The sequence below is a fragment of the Canis aureus genome, chromosome 4 (assembly GCF_053574225.1).
Source record: "Canis aureus isolate CA01 chromosome 4, VMU_Caureus_v.1.0, whole genome shotgun sequence".
NCBI classification, from domain to species: domain Eukaryota; kingdom Metazoa; phylum Chordata; class Mammalia; order Carnivora; family Canidae; genus Canis; species Canis aureus.
The window spans coordinates 2,224,946-2,246,748 of NC_135614.1; the positions used below are offsets into that span (position 1 = coordinate 2,224,946).

General features: G+C 39.2%; 2 protein-coding genes across 5 annotated transcripts in view; one reads left to right on the forward strand and one right to left on the reverse strand.

Moving 5' to 3' along the window:
* Positions 1–21,803, reverse strand: part of CHRM3 (cholinergic receptor muscarinic 3) — a 493,903-nt gene that overhangs the window by 312,293 nt on the left and 159,807 nt on the right. The gene's annotated exons all lie outside the window — the stretch shown is intronic.
* The window catches only part of LOC144312011 (testis-expressed protein 10-like), a 42,171-nt gene continuing 38,711 nt past the window's right edge, over positions 18,344–21,803 (forward strand). The window contains 1 exon segment of the mRNA XM_077894332.1: positions 18,344–18,496. Within this exon segment, the coding sequence (XP_077750458.1) occupies positions 18,344–18,496 (153 nt within the window).

Genomic DNA, 21,803 nt, shown 5'->3' on the forward strand with positions numbered 1-21,803 from the left:
CTCTGATACCAGGGAATGTCAGGAAAGCAGGCACCCAGGGCAAAGTGTTAAAAACAAAAAGAAAAATAAACCAAAAAAAAAAAAAGCCCAGCCAAGTTATCCATCTGGATGGATGTTAGAGCATTGGTGTCAAAAATGGATGTCGGCCTTATAAAGAGAAGAGCTTGTCAAAGGGAAGAGTGATTCAGTTTGAGGGAACTAAGAACTGTTGGAAGTGAGGAACTGATTGAACAGGTAAGAGTTGTTACAAACTGGACTGTGTATCTGTGTGTAGCATGTGGTGCAGTTGGTTGAAACCCATATTCAAGATGGTGGGGCTAGTTGAGAGAAACGTGTGTGGATGTTTCTTCACACAGAGCTTTTGGATTTTCCCTTGTTTTAAATGTGACACACAGAACCAAACTGAGTATTCTTCAGTCGTGCTCCGACTGGTGCCTGGGATAATGAGCATAATAATATTTCCTGTGATGTGGAGACTATGTCCATAAATGATAGCCCAAAGTTGGGGTTTTAGTTGTTACATCCTACAATGGGCTTCTACTGAAGTTTGTGGCCAAATGAATTCTTTAGACCTTTTTGTTCTACATGCAAGCCAGGGCTTCTCTTGTCTTTTATCTGTATGATAACATTTTTAATTTAAATATAGGATTTTATGTTTATTCTTGTTATATTTAATCTTTTCTGTTTTGATCCAGCAATTCAAATTCGTCATGCCAAAAATTCAAATTGCTAAATAAGGGATATGAGTAAGCTGTGTTCTGTCTTACCTAGAGAAAGTAAGGAATTTCAAGTTAAAAATGCATCCTGAAGAATTTGGGTAAGATATAAAGAATTTCATAAAGGAAGGGTCAGAGAAGCTCAAATATACACAGGGAAAAATTTTGGTCTCAACTTTGTAAAAATTTATCAAGGTCCTTTTTCTTAAATTATCAAGTTTTATCTTATTAAAAGTGATTAAAGCATAATGCTTTAAGTAAGCTTTTATCCCTATCTCACGGTGAATTGGCCACCCATTCTTTGTATCCCAAATACATCTTGTTTTATATGTAGGTCATAATACTAGTAAGAAGTACTACTCTTCTTTGCACACTGGTCTCCTTTTTATGCTCAATTGTGAGGTTCTTGGGGATAGGAATCATATCTTATTGATCTTGATATCCCCAGATATAATGGGCATTTAAAATATTTTTAGTGGGACACTTGAGTGGCTCAGTGGTTAAGTGTCTGCTTTTGGCTCAGAATGTGATCCTGGGGTCTCGGGATTGAGTCTGGCTTTGGGGCCCCTGCAGGGAGCCTGCTTCTCTCTCTGCCTATGTCTCTGCCTCTCTCTGTGTGTCTCTCATGAATGAATGAATAAGTAAACAAACAAACAAACAAATAAATAATCTATTAAAAAAGATTTTTAATGGTTGACTTAATAGATCACCGAATGAACTGGAGGCAAAATATGAAACATCCAGCATCTACTATATTTCTGGCTGAACTAGAGATCTTCATGGGCAAAGCCACTGCTTGGCCTCCTGAGGAGATGAATGGAGGGAGTCAAACAGACCAGGTGATCTATTAAGGTGACCTGGAGTCACACGGATCCATCATGTTCACAATTTTAGGTCTAAGGCCGATTACATACAAACATTATAATATGCCTCAGAGAAGAATCTAAAATAATAGAAGTTTTTTTTTAATTCATGATGTTTAAAATGTGGATTTTCATATAAAAATCAAAGATACTATTATTTTATATTCATAACTAAGGTATTCTATGACATTTGTAAATAAATTGTCTTCTAAAGTCATGCATTTAATGAGGACTTCTATAGTACTTCAAATGCAAAGTCAGAAATATAGTTTTATACAATTTTCATGTACTAATATATGCTTTTTATTTTCATGAACAGTACTTGCATTTGGTGCCTTGAATCATCTTTGACAGAGAAATGCCTACAAATGAAGGAGGCTATTTTCACTCAGTTGAGTGATTTAGTAGATATTAAATTTGGTTCATCATTGAAATCAGTACATTATTCATAAGTAATACATTGCTTGATTCTCTTATAATGATGCTTCAATAACTCATTAAGGTAACAGTTTTGCTTTTTTATAACACCTAAAGGTCTAAGGTGGCTTTATAAACCCATTTCCTTTCCTACAAAGTTGTCTGGGCATTTATGAACTATCATATACATGCACATACATGCATTCCATTTCTTACATAGCTAAAGCCTGTGGTTTTTGTTGTGGTTGTTTTGTTTTGTTTTTGTAAAATGTTGTTATAGGCAGCATCTTCCCCAGCCTGAGCACCCAGAACTAATGACATTCTGGTTCTTCTGTCACAGAGCAGGACACTATGGTACAAGACATATGTATATATGTTTTTTCAAAATTTAGCTCAGTGCCCTTGGTTTTATTTTCCTTTTGATTTTCAAAATCATCTTTTGTTCACAAAAGTAAGACAACTGTCTCCTCAAGCAATATAACATCTGAAAACAGAAAATGAAAAGAACAACTGAACATTTTTAGTGGGGGCTTGATTATCGTCACACATGGAATAGATAGATGATCACTGACTCAGTCAACATTTGCTGGTTGAGCTTTTCTCAGATACCATGCACTCTGCCACCTATTGGAGGTCTATGAATTCTATAGACAGATACTTGGTTAACAATAATAAAAATATCTCCCTATGATAGAGAGACACTTCCAGACATAGGACTTAATCTCCAAAGACCAGTGTCAACTGAACAGTGTGAAGTTTGATCGATATTCTAGATTATAGTTTCATAAATATTGTCCCCAGGCTCATCTACTCCCAAGGAGCCGCAGGAATGGTATTCTAACTAGCAAATGAACCAATCTGCATACATGCTTAAATCAAGTTTGTTTAAAATTAGAAAATGGCATAATGCATACAAAAGTTTTTATGCAATATTCGCACAGAATTTAAAATATGCTACATGGTTTGCATTAAGAGAGCAGAGATGTGTAGCTCATCTATGGGTCTCAGAATGTTTGAAAACCAAACTTTAAGAAACCTTTGTACTTAGGTAAAAACAGGAAAATAAAAAAGTAGGAAAATAGAATGCACAAGCTTGTTTACTGGTCTAATAAAAGTACACTTAGTAGATGTGAGAGAGCTACATCGGTTAACCAGATATATAAAATTTAAGTCAACATGAAGCTTCTTTCATTGCTTAGCCCAAGAGAAAGTTTCATTATAAAAATGTGAGAAAATGTTTCTGTTTGCCAGAACAGGCTTTTTTAACTGTGGCTGTAATTCCTGAATTAAGCCCTGGAAAAATGCTGTTCACGGGCTAGAGAAATGGAGAAAGGAGGGCAGTGTAGGGCAGAAAGATGGGCAGATAAACAGAAAAATAAAATAAAGACTGGTGTCTGTAGGTAATTTAAACAGTTTTGCCAACCTTACTATTTTAATTGCATAGCTGGTTTAAAATGCCCCAATGCACTGACCTCATGGGCCACCATCGGCTTCCCCATGTCCCAACTTGGCTTAAATGATAGAATTTCCTGATAACAAGAGACAGTCCTTTCAGGTTTGTGTGTTTGGGGTGGTCTTCCTTCCTTCCATATTTTCCATCAAAAGGAAAAGAGTTGCAGTAAACTAACTGGTAAGAGCTGGCCTCTCTGGGGTGTGCCATTTACAGGATGGAGGGCTGAGATCTCCGCTCAAGAGGGAACTGGCAGCGTTTCACTGTCTGCCTGTGGTGAGTGTCACAGTTCTGAAGGACCTAACTCGTTGCTCCGCTCAACACCTGTGGGTTAGGCTGAGGGCCCACCTGCCAGAGGAAGGGTCACCCCGAGCTGACTCTGGTCTGCCTGTGACAAAACATGTGAAGTAGAGCTGAGGTCAGTCCTCCTCTGATTCAGGTAAGAGGACATGCACCGAGCTTTCTCTACAAACCTGGAAAGTTACAGCCCCAAGAATTTAGAAGGAGCCCCAGATTTGCCCATTAGTCATATTTTTAAATCCAACGTTACTAAAAAGACCTGTGTTGGGAGATGCTACAATCCATCCTAAATAAAAGTGAAGCATCAACCCTTCCTTTTCTCTTCCTCTCTACCAGAGAGAACCTAGAAAGAATGAGAGACAATAAACCAGCACCTCAAACTTCCAGTACCAAGCCTAGAACTGGCTGTAGCTCATTATGTATCTCAGAAAGTGCAAGAAAATAATTTTAACTTACTCCAGAAATTTAAGAAGCCTCCTAGCACATTTTTTTCTTGACTGCCAAAGTTATAATCTGCACACAGAAATAAAAAGGAAGCATGCAACATATCTGCTTTATAACATCCCAAAATATATAATGAAAAGAACTGAAATGTTTCTCCAAGAACACCTGAATAATTTATAAACAAATTAATGGTGAATTTAAGAATAATCTCCTTGACACATTGAAGAATGGGAAGGGGATTATTTTTTAGCCTTTTGTTTTGGTTCTAAGAGGTATCTAAAATTTTGTTTCTGTCTGTGTTTTGATTCCTGAGTATCGAAGCCCTGACATTTGCTTTGAGAAACTTCCATGAGGCAAAAAATAGACTGTAGTCCAAGCTCACCTCTGCAGTTTTCACAAAAATACCTTTATGGCGGCATGGGCCACAGTTTTATATTAGTAGGCTTTGGTGTAATTCCAGAGCTAAAATCCACTAGAGATAGCAACAACAACAAAAAAAACCTATATAACTTGCCATCAGTTCTGACTCGGCTTGGCCTTAGATACTGTCTTAGAAGAATCAAAACATCTTTATCACATCAATTCACAGACATCATAGGTCTCTGGAACTGTCTGCTTTCTGAAGCAGAGCAGGGTTAGATAGAAACTGTTCCTTCAAAAAGACAGTGTAGATGGAAAGCCAATCTATCAAATCAGGCTTTGCATCATGATTGATTAATGGAGTTCGCCTAGCAAGATCACGGTCACTGGGCCTAAGGATTCTCATATCTAAAATAAAAATGACAAATAAAACTGACATTGTAGAGAACTTTTTTTTTCAAGTAGTTGCCAAGTGCTGTGGCACTAAGAAGTGTCCAGGATCATGGAGTTCTTTCCCTTTCTCCTGAATGCTGTGCAAAATTTGATATAAGATGGTGACCAAGTTTACAGACCTAGTTTATTTTGATATGGCTACTAAGAATTCACATTCTGTCTCATCAAGTACTAGGATTCACTAAACTACAATTCTCCACTGGCTTTCATAACATTCAGCCTGAGGAAGAAGGGAGGTTTTCTGCCTGCCAAGCACTTACAGTCACCTTACACTATGAACATCAGACGCAGGCTACACTGGACCCATTCAGCTCAGTGTTTACCCTTGAGCACTTCTGTTTAGGGGAAAAGCTGATATGGGGGCTTTTGATGACAAGATGATCAAAGGCAAGGTGTTCCTTCTACATACCTCTGAACTATGAAAAGTTACCAGGGTCCCATTCCATGAATGCATCACATCTTATCTTGCTTCAATCATCCCAATCCTTCTTCTAATGTTAGAAATATTGCTCAAGATCTTTGCCTATTGACCTCGGCTTCAACTATATCTCTACTATCATCAAATAAAATAACTTTCTCTCCTGACCAGCTGGTTGACTCTCACAAAGGTCCCGGACACCTATTTTTTCTCCCAGATGACACAACTGGATAATCGCAAGAGAGGAAGGGCAATCCTTCTTATCCAAATGAAATGTCCAGATTATTATCCAGATTATCAGTATCAAAGTGTTTACAGACATCTGCCTACAGATATATGTCTGAAAGTATGTGTAGTTTTATATATATATATATATATATATATATTCATTGTATCTCCAAACAATCATGTAAGTCATTTTTCAAGTTTTATTTTGTTGCTTCATGAAGAATTATTGCCTCTTAAAGCTGTAAGTCATGGGCCTATTTGAATTATTCCAACCAGAATCGAGTGCATACATTCACAAAATAATTTGACCTTCGAATTAAAATACTGAACTCCAGGTCTTTTTTTTTTTTTTTAAGATTTCAGTTAGTTATTCATGAGACACACACACACACACACACACACACACAGAAAGAGAGGCATAGACAAAGGTACAGGGAGAAGCAGGCTCCATGAAGGGATCCTGATGTGGGACTCGATCCCAGGACTCCAGGATCATGTCCTGGGCCAAAGGCAGGCACTAAACCACTGAGCCACCTAGGGATCCCCTGAATTCCAGATCTTAATGAGCTTCTGGAGTATCAGGGAAGGCAATTTACATACTGCTAGTCAACACGATATCCATGCCACCAACAGATGCTTTTCCAACCGGCGTTTCGAATGAATTATGAGGAACACACCTTGAGCTGAGGAGAGAAGATGTCCTTACATGGGGCACTTTATGGCGACTAAATCTGAATAGTAACGAGAATCTTCTAAACCCAGACCTTCTTGACTCTCTTCTCAACACAAGCTGTTAGCCACTCTCAACAGTTCCCAAAGATTTAGTTTGTATCCTACCATTTTAAAAAATATTTTATTTATTTATTCATGAGAGACACACAGAAGAGAAAGGCAGAGACATAGGCAGAGGGAGAAGCAGGCTTCCTGCAGGAAGAGCCCGGTGCGAGACTTGATCCCAGGATTCCAGGATCATGTCGTGAGCCAAAGACAGACACTCAACCACTGAGCCATGCAGGCGTCCCTGTATCACACCAATTTTAAAGACTATTTTGTGTTTACTCTTACCCTCACTTTTCTCTTCTTATATATGCTCTTAACTACTAAAATACTTTAATTCAGCTTTAAAAAACTATAAAATAATGGTTATTTAAAAAAATTAAAAGCCCAAGAATTTGAAATAGACAGTAATTATGGGCATTTGTGTTTTCCATCTCAGTCACTCAGAGGGTTATTCCAGTCAAATCTGAGAGAAACAGAGCTTGGCTCTGACATTCTGATGCTGAGCATGGTCTGGGAGGAGGTAAAGGGGTTCTGGGGCCAGTTGGCAAGGGGAAAAGCAGATCTTGTCCCAGAGTCAAGACTTCTTCATTTAATGGAGTCATAAGGTTTGAATCTATGGTGTGTTCACTGGGCAGCAGGCTAGAAGAGAACCCATAATTTAAAACAATTTTTTTCTAAATAGTCACAAGATTTTTGCAACACTTCCCCAGCTAGAGTAAATAAAAATGAATGATTAGTAACTATTCTGACAATAAAAATGTGCTGGGTGATAAAAATTAAAACAAAGTCCTCTTATGGTGATTACACTGATGACTTTATATTGTCATGATGCCAAATGAAGGGAATTAAATAAATCTTACATTTCTGCTCAGAAAAGTGGGTGTAGGGGAGGAGAAAAGGGAGAGAAAAGGAGGACAAAATTAGCAAAATTATTTTCAAAGTAACTCTTAGCTAAGTAAATTAACCAGTAAAAATAGGTTCTGAGACCTATTATCCCTATATTAAATTGATCTACATTACTGTAGTTCTTTGTGTCTATGTCCTATCTTCTCAACTAAATTGTCCAAAACTTTGAAGACACACAATGTGCCTTATATGTTCTATATTTAGCACAGTTTCAGACATAGGAGAGGTGTTTACTAAATATTTTTTGAACAAATGCATTCTTTCTTGTGCCTAGCATTTAGTAAGCACTTAGTAAATATAAGCATTTTTGAGACTCATGATATACTTGGCTATTTCCATGTTTTATAAACTCAATGAATCATTTACAGTTAAGCTATAAACAAATACATATGAATATTTAATATAAAATATTACAAATTGTATTAACATACTTGCTTTCCACATGCTTTATTCGTACACGAGACCTGCCCTCATAAAATGTCACTCTCCCAAGGAAAACAGACAGTTATGAACTAAAGTGTGGTGGATAGAGATATGGGGAAGTCACATGGTCCAGAGCAAGCAGAGACTCATCAAATGGGTGACAGGGGAGATGTAGGCTAGCCCCAGTAGTCAGCCTGAGTGAAAGCATGGGTATGAGTGAGCTCTCACATCAGAGAAGCCCAGAGACATGAAGCCTGGTGGGAGGGCGGCAGGGAAAGAGAGTGGCTTATGGTGAGTCCAGAGAGCTCACCGGGGACCATGTCTGAAGATGGCTTGCAAATTGAATAAAAGCCATTGTACTTGATCCCAAAGAAGACACTCAAAGGGTTCTGAGTGAACTCACAGCTTGATCCCATCAGAAAGACCCATGTGATTTTGGAAAGTTTCCATTAGTCACTGTGTGAAGAATAGATTCTAGAGGGGAGAGACTTCGTTAAGGGGCTTAGTTAAGGCTATGGTGCCATTTCAGTAACTCAGATGACAGAGAATGGTGCCATGAGCTGGAATGGCACTGAAGAGATGAATTTGAGAGACTGAGAGCCAAAGAATGTTTAGTTTGAGAGGTGGTGTGTTTGAAGTGTGTGGCACACGGGAAGTGGTGTGGAATAAAATGAAATGCAGGATATACTGTTCTGGAGCCCAGGACACCTTCAATATCCAGGGATATTAGCACGTGACTAGTGGCCAAAGCCACACTGTGCATGGGTTCTCAGGTAGGAGATTCACCACTTGGTTGAAGAATGTTGCTACAAGTAGAAAATGGAATTTGTGGTAAAATATTCAAAAGGTAGGTACTATAGACTTATTTACTTTACACAGAGATGGTTCATTCTTTTAATGAGATAATAATACAGATTAAAAATAAGTATTTTTAGCAAAGCAAATCTGCTAATTCTCTAAGCTGATGGTGCAGTCTAAAACCTCTTCAGTTTGACATTTTCAGGGTAGTAAAAGCAGAGGCAAAAGTCAGAAGGATTAGCGCTGCCAGAATCTGTATTATCCAATAGTATCCTGTGTTTGTAGCACATAACCTGGTTCACTCAGAACACAATTTAGCTTCACTATGCTCTCTTACAAGAAATTCAAAGCTTTAGTTACTTAAATGGCATCGATTTGCAAAATAGGTTAAAAGTCCTACAAATATTTGGCTGTTATGTTTTCATTCATATGTATCTTTTTATAGTATTGTCACAACATTATGGCAGAGATGAAAAAGGACAAAAAGAAAAGGTATCTCACATCATTTGTGGAACTTATTTTCCTCTGCTCTGTACACAGTTGAAAGTATGAAAATATTTCTCCTAATTTCTTTTCAGAATAGCAAACAAACAGACACAGAGTTGACACTCAGGCTTTGGAGGCAGGCAACCTAAGTTCAGGCCATGGCTCTTCCACTGACTTGCTAAATGACACCCTAAACTTCAGTTTTATCATCTATAATACAGAATATCAGCTACCTTTTAGGGTTACCTGTGAGATACATTATTAAATGAGATAATACAATAACAATAGCCAAACTGTGGAAGGAGCCTCGGTGTCCATCGAAAGATGAATGGATAAAGATGTGGTTTATGTATACAATGGAATATTCCTCAGCCATTAGAAACGACAAATACCCACCATTTGCTTCAACGTGGATGGAATTGGAGGGTATTATGCTGAGTGAAGTAAGTCAATCGGAGAAGGACAAACATTATATGTTCTCATTCATTTGGGGAATATAAATAATAGTAGAAGGGAATATAAGGGAAGGGAGAAGAAATGTGTGGGAAATATCAGAAAGGGAGACAGAACATAAAGACTCCTAACTCTGGGAAACGAACTAGGGGTGGTGGAAGGGGAGGTGGGCGGGGGGTGGGGGTGAGTGGGTGACGGGCACTGAGGGGGACACTTGACGGGATGAGCACTGGGTGTTATTCTGTATGTTGGCAAATTGAACACCAATTAAAAAATAAAATTATTATTAAAAAAATAAAAATAAATGAGATAATGTAATTAAGATATCTGCATAGTGCTGGTCACCCATAAATCACTCAACACATGGCTAACCATGGTGAATTGTGTCCAGTTAATGCTTGGCCCTTAATCATGTCAGCACTCACAAGGTGACCGGTAGAGGGAGTTTGGCTTTGCAGGTCCTCAATAAATATTTGCCCAATGGAAACTCTGTAAGCATCTGATACATCTGCTCAGATGTATCTAAACCCAGACCTTCTTGACTCTCTTGCTCACACACACATGCATGTACATACATGCAAACGCATGAACACACACTCGCACACACATGCGCCAACAGGAAAGTCTCAGCAATCTCTGTAAGAAGAGAGAGCGCTGGTATCAGAAAGCCCTGGGTTCAAATTCCAGCTTTGTCACCTGCCAGCTGTGTGACGTTAAACAACTTATAATCCTCGAAGCTTTGATTTCTCCATCTGCAGCAGAAGAGTAACAATCCTCTATCTCATAACAAAGTTTTGAAATTTCAATAAGGTAACTATATTATAAGTCCTTAACACATTCCTCCTCCCCCTTCTCATTACTAATATTCACAGTCAAGAAACAAAACCATACAAGTAAGAGTATGTGTTCTGTCCTGTTACTTCAATGGCTCATATAGTAATTTCTTACCAAAAAATCCTTAATTAAAATGAAATATTAAGGGCTGTGTTGAGAGGATTATGAAAAGAGGTGATGAAATGCAACTCTGGACTACTTAGAGGTCTCTGTAAAGGGCCATGTCCCTGGGTCACGGCCAAGTGCTCAGAGTGTGACCCAAACAGCCCATGGTGGTCAGACACCCTAGAGGCAAATAGTCCTCTGTTCCAGTGGTGGAGAGAGGTGCTAATCTGAAAATTCATCCTAAGAAGCACTTTCATTGAAAACTTCCTATATGTTAATATCACATAAAATTTCTTAACTTCTATATAATGAATATGAATATATACAATAAAATACAAATATAAATATAAAAATTATTTATATTTTTTATTATTTAAAAATTATTGTATAAAAATAAAATACAAATATATAAATTTATATATAAATAGAGAAGCTCTCTAATAGGGAATTAAGTGTTTTTTTAAAAAGATTTTATTTATTTATTCATGAGAGAGAGAGGCAGAGACTCAGGCAGAGGGAGAAGCAGGCTCCATGCAGGGAGCCCGACGTGGGACTCGATCCCGGGACTCCAGGATCACTCCCCTGGCCGAAGGCAGGCGCTAAACCGCTGAGCCACGGGATCCCCTGGTCCTGTCAGTTTTGATAAATTCTCGATGACCACAAATCAATCACTTATGGTTTTCTTCTTTGGTTTGAGTGAGAATAAGAGTGACTTTCCAGCAAGCCATAAACAGTTGCTAAAGTTTTCACCAAAAGAGAAGATTATATAAATAGTTGAAAAGTGTGAATAGCATGGAGGTATTTTAGTTTCCTTCCTCGTTAGATAATAGCATCTTAACAATTTAATTTAAAAAGAAAATATGGAAACTGATCACAATATTCAGTTAAATTTATTTATTTATTATTTTTAAAGATTTTATTAATTTATTCATGAGAGTCACACAGAGGGAGGCAGAGACATAGGCAGAGGGAGAAGCAGACTCCCTGCCGGGAGCCCGTTGTGGAACTCGATCCCAGGATCCTGGGATCATGACTGGAGCTGAAGCCAGATGCTCAACCACTGAGCCACCCAAGGGTCCCTTAGTTAAATATATTTAGTCAATTTCTTTTCAACTAACGTCGTGTTTTGTGTGTGCATGTGGGTGTGTTTTCTGAATAACATGGTCTGATTCCAAGAGACATGGGAAAATGTTGAAGGAAGTCATGTCATCTGTGTATTCACAAACACTCCTGGTGACAGAGGAGGGGGTACGTAATGAACAGGGTCAACGCAGATGCATATAATACTGTTCACTAAATTCATCCAGTACCAAACTTTGGACAAAAGACATGGACCAATGATCCATACCTGACAACAGCTAAGTAACAAGGCAGTCTGGCAGAGTGGTTAGGACTATTAGAGCCAGGCTGCTTGAATTCAAATCTCAACTCAAATACTTTTGAACCATAGGACCCCTGGACAAATTACTTGACTCACCCGTGCCTTGGTTTCCTCCTCTGTAAAATGGTGATGATAGCTGCCTACCTCGTAGTGTTTTTGTGAAGATCAGTAAGTTCACCTACACATATAAAACACTTCTAGAAAAAACAAACAAACAAACAAACAAAAAACACTTCTAGCAATGCATGCCATCCTGTGAGGACGAAGTATTAATTATTAGAAAGGACCGATAGGAACATTGTAAAAGATATAAAACTCAAAAGAAGTTAAAGGGCACAGCACTTATTAAAAGCAAGAAAGATTATTTTAGGAGTAAGGAAGATCACATTGATGACTTTGGGGTAATTGAGTTATGTTACTAGATGAAAAAGGGACGTGCAAGAAACTGAAAATTCTCCAGCTTTTAATATATTTCTTGTCTTCTTGAGCTCCTGAGTGGATGGGAAAAAGCTAAGATGAAATCCCAACTCTAGTTACAGGAAAGCCAGGATTTCACAAGGGGCTCCTCCAAGGGGGTTCCATGAGTCTTGCCTCTGGGGAAACAATTTATAGGTACTGAAAGAATCCACAAGCAAGAATATTTAGTCCTGACTGGCGACCTTTAAAACCATATACAGGGATCCCTGGTTGGCTCAGCGATTTGGCACCTGCCTTCGGCCGAGGGTGTGATCCTAGAGACTGGGAATTGAGTCCCACATCGGGCTCCCTGCATGGAGCCTGCTTGTCCCTCTGCCTGTGTCTCTGCCTTTCTCTCTCTCTCTCTCTCTCTCTCTATCTCATGAATAAATAAAATCTTAAAAAAAATAAAACCATATACAGCACACCAAGAGTTCCTATAATTCTGGAAAATGTAAACTGTCACCAAGATTCGGTAATTCGGAGAAATGTGTGATGTAATAAAACCGGGGTCAGAAAGGCATTTAACAAGGTCTATCATGATATCTCCATTCATTCAATTCATCATTCATTCAACAGATATTTCATAAATGCTCAGATTATGCCAGAATAGAATTCAATTCTCTTATTTGAGAGAAGTGGTGAGACATTCATGCTCATAAATATAATAATGGGATGGTGAGAGAATTTAAAACATAAAATTGAGTGGTTCATCAGTTAACTAGCTGACTCTTGAGTTCAGCTCAGGTCATGATCTCAGGGTTCTGGGATTGAAACCCTCAACAGACTCCATATTCAGTGAGAAGTCTGCTTGAGAATTCATTCTCTCCCTCTCTCTCCACCTCTCTTCCCACTTGCTCTCCCTCTCCCTTCTCTCTCAAATAAATAGAAAATGTAAAATGTAAAGTTGATAGGATCTTGTTGCTTGATAAAGCGGGGATGAGGAACTTTAGAGTCACTCCAAGTTTTCTGAATGGGGTAACTGTACATTAATCGTTCTCAATGGCCCCCAACAAGCAGTCCCCTGGTTGCACAGGGATACTTCCGAAGCCAATTACAACTACACATTTTGGGTGGGAGACCAGGAGATTCTGGGTCAGGTCTCTGGGCAGAGTCCTAGTGATCTCTTAGTGTAAAAAGCTTTTGAGGTGGTTTTGATATTCATCTAGGCTTCAGAAATGCTGAAAAAATTAATAATTAATAAAGTTAATAAATAATTAATAACCCAAGATAGTGAGATTCATTTCATAAAACCTGACACACCCGACTCTGTCCATTTTGGTTAAGTCAGGTCATTTTCACAATAATCACGTAAGAAGTTACAGACTAATGATACAAAAAAAGTATCATTTGATTATAATGTCATAGAGTGCCTCTTCTGAATGTCCTCAGATTCTGTAGCATAATCCTTTGAATGCTGACCCTGGTAGTAAATTCTGACCTTTACTGAGAGATTTAGTTTTTGGAAAAATTCCAGTTATTCAGAGCTAAGTAATATCAATAGGTGCATAATTACTTGTTAATATTCCTGAACAAAGTGGTATCAATGAAACATATGAAATCTATATCTTAGTAAAACTCAGAAAATAATTCTGGTAAATATAAAAATATGAAATATAGCATATAAAATATGAAAATATACACAGAGATTTCTTGAACCAGAAACTGCAAAACCACAAGACACAGATTCAGAAATGTACTCAAAATAATTGCACACAGAGATGGGGCTATAAATTACTGTAACCTGCAAAAAGCTCTACCTGGCCTTCCATAAAGACAATCATCTGTGTGATCGGACTTCAGGGTTCTCCAGAGCCTACATCTTACCAAAAAAAGTCTCATTTCTTTGATTCACTGTAGACATTCAAAATCCACCCGTAAGTGTTCTATTTCTCAGGCTAAAGCATTGACCATTATAAAAATGCAGATACCCTTGGGATGGATGACATAATAAGCCCTCTCAGATACTAATGTCTTCACTTTAATAAGTCTGTCATTTCCTTCATGAACAGGGTTTTGCTAGAACTGTAATGATTCTCATGAGGGATCAGAGGCCCCGTAATGGGCACTTGGGGGAAGTGCCACTGACAGGAGAAGTGAGGATGCTGTAAACAGGACTTGCCTCCTTCACGATAATGTACAGCTTGGGCATATTTGAAATGGCAACACATAAATCTAACAGGAAGCAGGATTTGTGAAAAAAAAATAGAATGTTACATTCAAACATGGTGCATTTTATGAAGGATTTTTAGAATTTTTATTTGTTTATTCATGAGAGACAAAGAGAGGCAGAGACCTGGGCAGAGGGAGAAGCAGGCTCTTCGAGGGGAGACCAACATAAGACTCCACCCCAGGACCCAGGATCATGACCCGAGCCAAAAGCAGACACTCAACCACTGAGCTACCCAGGCATCCCTTTATGCAGGATTTTACAAGGAAATAGGTAGCAATGCAAAATCATTAAACAGTTGTATTCAGAAGCAATCATTATTCCAAAACCCAAGTTCAAGTGGATGTTGCTAACAGTCTTAAGAATTTATATAACCATCATTGTGCAACTGTGAGAGAGGGGAGGGGATGATGCATGTGGTTGTGGCAACACCGGTCATGTGACACACCCTCCCCCCTTCCGTGAGATTATGTGTCAGTCTCAACTGAGCTGGCCTGCAGGTTTGGCCCATCCTCATCTCAGATATGAGAACTGCTTTATGATGAATTTTCTCTGAATGGCTTGTTTTCTACTCTGGTTTTCAAAATGTGTATGAACAAAGAAGGATTTCTCATTTTAAAATAAAACTAGAAGGATAAAGGTCATAGCATAACTTCATCAATGAACAAATACCAAAAGAAAGAAAGAAAAAAGAAAGAGGGGGAGGAAGGGAAGGCTAGATAGAGGAAGGGAGGAAGTAGAAGAAAGAAAACGGTACACAAGATAAGACCAGAACAATACTTAGTTGGAGATTAGAAGCCTCTGGATCAGAGTCCTTTACAAATTTAGAGGAAGAATCACAAACAGATGAAGTTTCTAGTATTCCAGTTTCAATGTAAAGATTTCAAATGAGCTTGAAAATTCTGGACAGCTTGTGATCATCATTTTTTCCCCTGGAAACGTTTTTATATGGAGAAAGAAGTAACTCAGCTTTAAAGCTAAAATCTCTGTATGTTTAATTTTTATCCAGAAGGCTTTTGCTTCTGTAGGTTTGCAAGCACAAGCATATTTTTCAGACGGTCACAAAGGCGAGATGTTGGTTTCTTTGCTATGATGAAGCACTTGTGATCCACAGTAACTATGCAGACATGGTGAACTTTCATTACTTCCTCATCATGGACCAAACTGCTCGCCAGTTACTTCTCTCAACCTTGCTTTAAACTAAGAGTCATTCTGACGTTCGCTCTGATGACATTGTCTGAAGAATCTCAAGTACCTCTTCTAACCAAGGTTATTTCACTTAAAATTGCCATTAGCTACAATCCCTGGGAGGAGAGGCATAGGATGAGGGGAAAGGTCTAGCCTTGTGGGATGAATAAAAAAAACAAAATGTGGTGTATACATATGATGGAATATTATTCAGCTCTAAAAAGGAAAAAAATTCTGATGCAGGCTGCCCATGAATGAACCTAACAAACATTAAGCTAAGTAAAATAAGCCCATCTCAAAAAGAAGACAAAAACTATGTTTCTGTGTGTATGAGGTACCTAAAGGAGTCAAATTCAGCAACACAGAAAGTGGAGTGGCATTGCAGGGGCTGGGAGGAGGAGCGATGGAGAGTTACTGTTCAATGGGTATGGAGTTTCAGTTTTGTAGGATGGAAAGCTCTGGCGGTAGGCAGAACAGCAATGTGAATGTACTTAATAAAACTGAACTGTCATTTGGGTTCTATGCTAAAATAAGATTCCTTTGTAGAGGTAGAGAAACTATAGGCTATCAGAGCCAGAAAGGTAGCTAGTCCAGCCTGGGCAATTGTGCTCAGTGCCAACACCCACAGGCAGCCGCTAGTCAGGGCTTGAGCAGGACACCTGTGTGAGGACATCCTGGATCTGGAGTATTCTGTGTAGTCCCACAGGGTGTGTATAATTCACAGTTTTTGAACACACACACAGTCCTTCTAATTATTTTTGTTGTAGAGCATCTGGGTAGCTCAAGTGGTTGAGCATCTGCCTTCATCTCAGGGCATGATTCCAGGGTCCTGGAATCGAGTCCCACATTGGGCTCCCTGCAGGGAGCCTGCTTCTCCCTCTGCCTATATGTCTCATGAATAAGTAAATGAAATTTTTAAAAGAAATAATATTTTTTTTGTTGAGACAAAAACCCATATAACATTAAATTTACCAACTTAACCATTTTAATGAGTACAGTTCAGTTTTATTAAATACATTCACATTGCTGTTCTGCCCACCTCCAGAAGTGAAATGGTGTCCTCTGTTCTAAGGATAAATTAGGGGCCAAGTTATCAATTGTGTAAGAGCATTACTTCCATTCAATAAATATTTTTGAATACCCACTATGTGCCAGATATTGTTCTAAGTGATGATGGTGATGACAAGCATCATAATTGTAATTACATGATGAAAATCATTGCACTTACTGAATATAAATAAGAGAATAAATAATAAATCCAGTAAAAAAGTAAATTATATAGAATGCCGTGAAAGGAACATGGCAAAAAAGGACAAATAGAGTGAGCTGATAGTGACAGGAAAGACCTGGGTGTGGTGGGGAGGAGGGACAGCTTGCTCTATTCTGCAGGATAGTCCAGGTAGGCCTGGGAAGGGAAGTGAGATTTCATCAAAGACTTGAAGGAAGTGAAGGGGTTGTCCCAGCATGTACCTGGGGAAGAGTGTGCCAGGCCCTAAGCCAGAGCACTGACTCCAGGACAGAAGCATATGTGGCATGTGTGAGGACCACAGGGACAATATGCTGGAGAGAGATGAGAGGCAGAAGGGGAGGCCTGCTGAGAAACAGACATCCAGAGGCTGGGCCTTTTGGACCCTGGAAAGACTGTGGCTTTGACTCAATGCAATGAGGTGCCACAGAGGGAGATGAGTAGAGAAGTAGTGTGCTCTCCTTTATGTTTCACAGAGGTCACTTTGGCTGCTTTGCTGAGCATCCACTAAAATGGGGCAAGGAATAGGAAGATCAATCTCTCGCCCCCTTTCCAGAAACAAGTTGTATATGAATAAAAGACTAACTCTTGCTGGACTGTCAGGATCCATCAGCTGGTGTGGACTACGCTTAGATGTCATGACAACAGGGTCATCCTGGTATACTGCAAAGAGCACTAGATCAGGAGGCCAGAGGCCTCCACCACAAATGGAACAACTGAGTAGCAATCTTCCAGGGAGTGGAGGGAACCTGGCATGGGAGACCAAGTCCAGAATATTAAAGCTCTGGGAACAAGTTACAGGAAGACTGTGGATCCAGAAACAATAAAGTTTGAAGAAGGACAAGATGAATTTATCTACAAAATGGAGATTTTAGCTCAGTGCCATCGTTTAGAAGAGAGCAGGACAATCACAGAGGGAGGAGATTTAACGGAGGACCTTGAGAGCCAGCAGAAGGAGACCTTGGCCAGAAAAGCTGCTACCTAAGGAGAATTAAAGTGAATAAAAAGCATGGTTCATGGGGACTGCTACTGCATGAGATTATGGGCATTTACAATTGGCTGTTTTTAATATAGGTTATGTGCATTTAGTATAATTTTGTTCTCATCCAATAACTCTTCCTTAAGCAATAAAACCATTAAGGGACTTTAGCAATCACCAGGGAAGAATATGTCTTAAAAAAGAGATTTTCTGGGACGTGTCAGAGAGCTACGGCCAAGTTTTAGCCCTGGAATGGATCAGTGTTAAATTAATCAAAGTAATTCTCTACAGAGAATCTTTTCTTGATGATATTTCAATATAATATTACTCAGCAGCCTCATCTTTTTTGAGTTTCATTTCACAGAAGGCACTGTGCAAAACTGGCCAGCAAGACAGTCCACACAGCACTGGAAGAAGGATTAGGGGAGAAAAGGAGAAGTCAAGTCTAAAGTTGAAAGAAACTGGCCATCAAAGGTGGTAGGAGAAGGGATGCCAGACTGCCAGCCTTGTAATGGAAAGGGATACGGAGAGGAAGAAAAGCCCTCGGGGTCTCTGTGCTCCATATGCTCATGGGAGAACGAGGGTCCAGTCAAAGCCCTCCAAATATCAGAGAACCCCTGGAAGCCTGGCTGGAATGGGAGGGTATGTACTACCTGCTAAGTGAAGCAGAAGGTAAGAATGTTCTGGAGAAGTAAGGGTAAATTGGAAGTGACAGTTAAATTCAAAAAGGGATAAAGAATCACAGAAAAAGGAGGGTTATATGTAAAGTATATACAACCTCGCTTTGCTCTCTTTGTGCTTTGGAAATGTTCTGTATAATCTTTAATAACATGATTTTATTTCTCTTAAATAAAAATAGTTACTTTGAAAGAAATTTGAGGGGCACCTGGGGACTCAGTGGTTGAGCATCTGTCTTTGGCTCAAGAGGTGATCCTGGAGTCCTAGGATGGAGTCCCACATCGGGCTCCCTGCTGTGTGGGGAGCTTGCTTCTCCCTCTGCCTGTGACTCTGCCTCTCTTTGTCTCTCATGATTAAATAAATAAAAATCTTTAAAGTAAATAAATAAATAAATAAATAAATAAATAAATAAATAAATAAAATTTGAAGCAATGGATATGTGTAAATAACAAACACCTCAGATTCCATCCATGAAGAACTGGCATTCCTTGTCACTGTTTACTTAACTAATTGCCCAAGGGCACATCATTATCTCAAAATGATGCATAAAAATCCACTAATCCTTGAGAACAAAGTTTTGATATACATTAAGTACTTAATGGAAATAGAAAGCTTCAATTAAATAAACTGGTTCAAAAGAGCAGTGGAGACAAAAATGTATGAATTTGCTCATTGCTGATGATTATTAATTATGATGCATACTGGCTGAAAAACGTGCACATTATCCTAATACACGTTTATGCTGAATTAGGAAATCTCATTCAATATGACCTTCATCAGTATCACATTTCTAACAGTAATTTACTGATATACAGTCTAGAAATGAATAGTTTCTGAGTTTCACACAGAAAATTAGCAGTGTCTCGGATCCACCTAAATGCCTGGAAGAGAGGGCTGAATTTGTGAAAGACTTACACATTGGAATCTCTTCTCCATTTCATCAAGATGGTCCAGGATCCCCAGCACTCACAGTGGGAATCCCACAAGGCTTCAAATCATTCTGGATAAAGGATTGCTCTCCCTAGCACCTGCATCTATACTCCCATGCACACATGTAAGTCCTAGGTGGCAACTTTCAGGAGCTAAATGGCTAATAATACAGCCTTAGGTTAAATCCAAGTTAAAATGAGGAATGATGTAACTTCCCTATAGGATGTTTGTAAAAGTAATTTGACATTGTATGTAAATTACTCAGCGTGGTGTTTGGCGCATGGCATCTGGGATTTGTTACTTTTACAATTAGATGGTAGCTGACAGGACATACTGAGTGAGCCAGGGCTTAGAAAAAGAAGTCAAAGAAGTCAGCTCTACTCCAATGCATTAACCAGTATTGAGAGATCGAATTCCAGTGGGAAGAAAGGTGCTAATGCCCAATGCCCACATATCTACTTACATTTATGAATTAGTACGATGATTACTTTTAAGAGAAAAAAAAAAAAAACACCCTGGACCTTTGACCACTTCCATTTGGAGTTGGGCATTTCTGAGACCTCTGATGGCCTGAGATTGCCCTGACAGAGCAGGAGAGAATAATGAAATATGATGAATAGAAATCATTAGGAATAAAAGAAGTTCGAAGTGGGAGGGCCTGTGTGGAATGTTACTGTGGTGGTGGCTTTGTCTTCAAATAAGTGTGTGTCCAAGGTGGTTCCTCAGGGTGTAAGGGAGGACATCTCTTAGAGATTATACCAAAGAGCAACGCTCCATGATGGTCTAAATGTCACAGTCATGTGCGTGTCAATCTTAATTCACTCAAGTGGAAGGCAATGACACGTCTCTTCAAACTGGAGACATTTGTCCCCAGTTTTGAGAAATGTTTTTGCACCGTCTCATTATTAGAATCTTTCCCTGCAACTTTCTCTGCACTGTTTCTGGAATATTTTGTTAGAGGCTTTCCTCAAATAGCTTGTGCTCCTTGGCTGTCCGTTCTTAACTTGTGAAGCCCCAACAAGCTCATTGGAAGGCCTGGTACACTGGGGAGGGCTTGTCCATTTCATGGTAGAGTGTTTGCAGGACTAGTCAAGGATTTTCATCTGGTGGTCCCTTCATTGTTATGATCTTTAGGTTATTTCTCTGGGTAGAATTAGCGTATCAAGAGAGAGCTCCCCCAGCACCTCTGGCCAGGCAGCAGCTGTCATCAGGAACTGGGCAGACAAGAAGGTTTAGCACCAGCGTCTCCAATTCACTGCAGAATTTCACATAAATCCCTGAATTTAGTCGGGTACCTGCCCCTCTTCCCATTTTCCCAGAATTATTGCTAGCAGTAGCTCCTACTATCAGAGAAGATGGAGTTTGAGTTTATTTCTAGTTATTTTTGTTTTTTTGTTTACAAGTGATTAGATGAGAAGGGAACATCTGTACACAAAGGTAGGGGTTTGGATAATCTGAATATGCCCTATTACTAAGGTTCCTCTAGTCAAGTTACTTACTTCTCTCCAGAGGGTATTTCCCACCTGACATCTATGAGCAAGCTCTATGATTTAAGGGAACATCCTTTAGCCAGTTCACCATTTTTATAAAGCACCCTCAATTATCAATTATTTGAAACAATGGACAGATCAATGCTCAGCCTAAAGCAAATAAAACTGATCTGCAAGCGTTACTGGAGATTTGAGTCTGTCTGACAAACTGGCCATTTGCAAATCACCACTCCATTTGATGTTAGTAAAAACTCAAAGGAAGTAAAAGAAAGATTTTTCTACACCTGTGATGGCTCTTCTCTCCCGGGGAGAGCAGGAGCTTCTGACGTGTCCATTTGAGAAGTGGCAACCTGACCTTTCTTTGTTTTACTATTGCCACTTTTAAAGTTTTATTTATTTTAAAGATAGTATTTATTTATTTGACACAGAGAGAGAGATTAGGCAAGCACACAAGCAGGGGGACCGGGAGAGGGAGAAGCAGACTCCCCACTTCTACATTTTCTTCTACTTTTTAAAAAGATTTTATTTATTCATTCAGGAGAGACACAGAGAGAGATGTGCAGACACAGGCAGAGGGAGAAGCAGGCTCCATGCAGGGAGCCCGATGCCGGACTCGATTCCGGGTCTCCAGCATCACGCCCTGGGCCAAAGGCAGGTGCCAAACGGCGGAGACACCCAGGGATCGATGATCCCCCAATGATGTGTTTCTTAGAAAACTCTTCCAGTCATCCTGGAATAAAGATCTTGGTCTAGTTAATTTCACTCCACACAAATTTGGTATATTTCTGCAAAGATTTTTTAACCTATACTGAGAATGAGCTTGCACCAGACACGTTATATGTATTTATGTT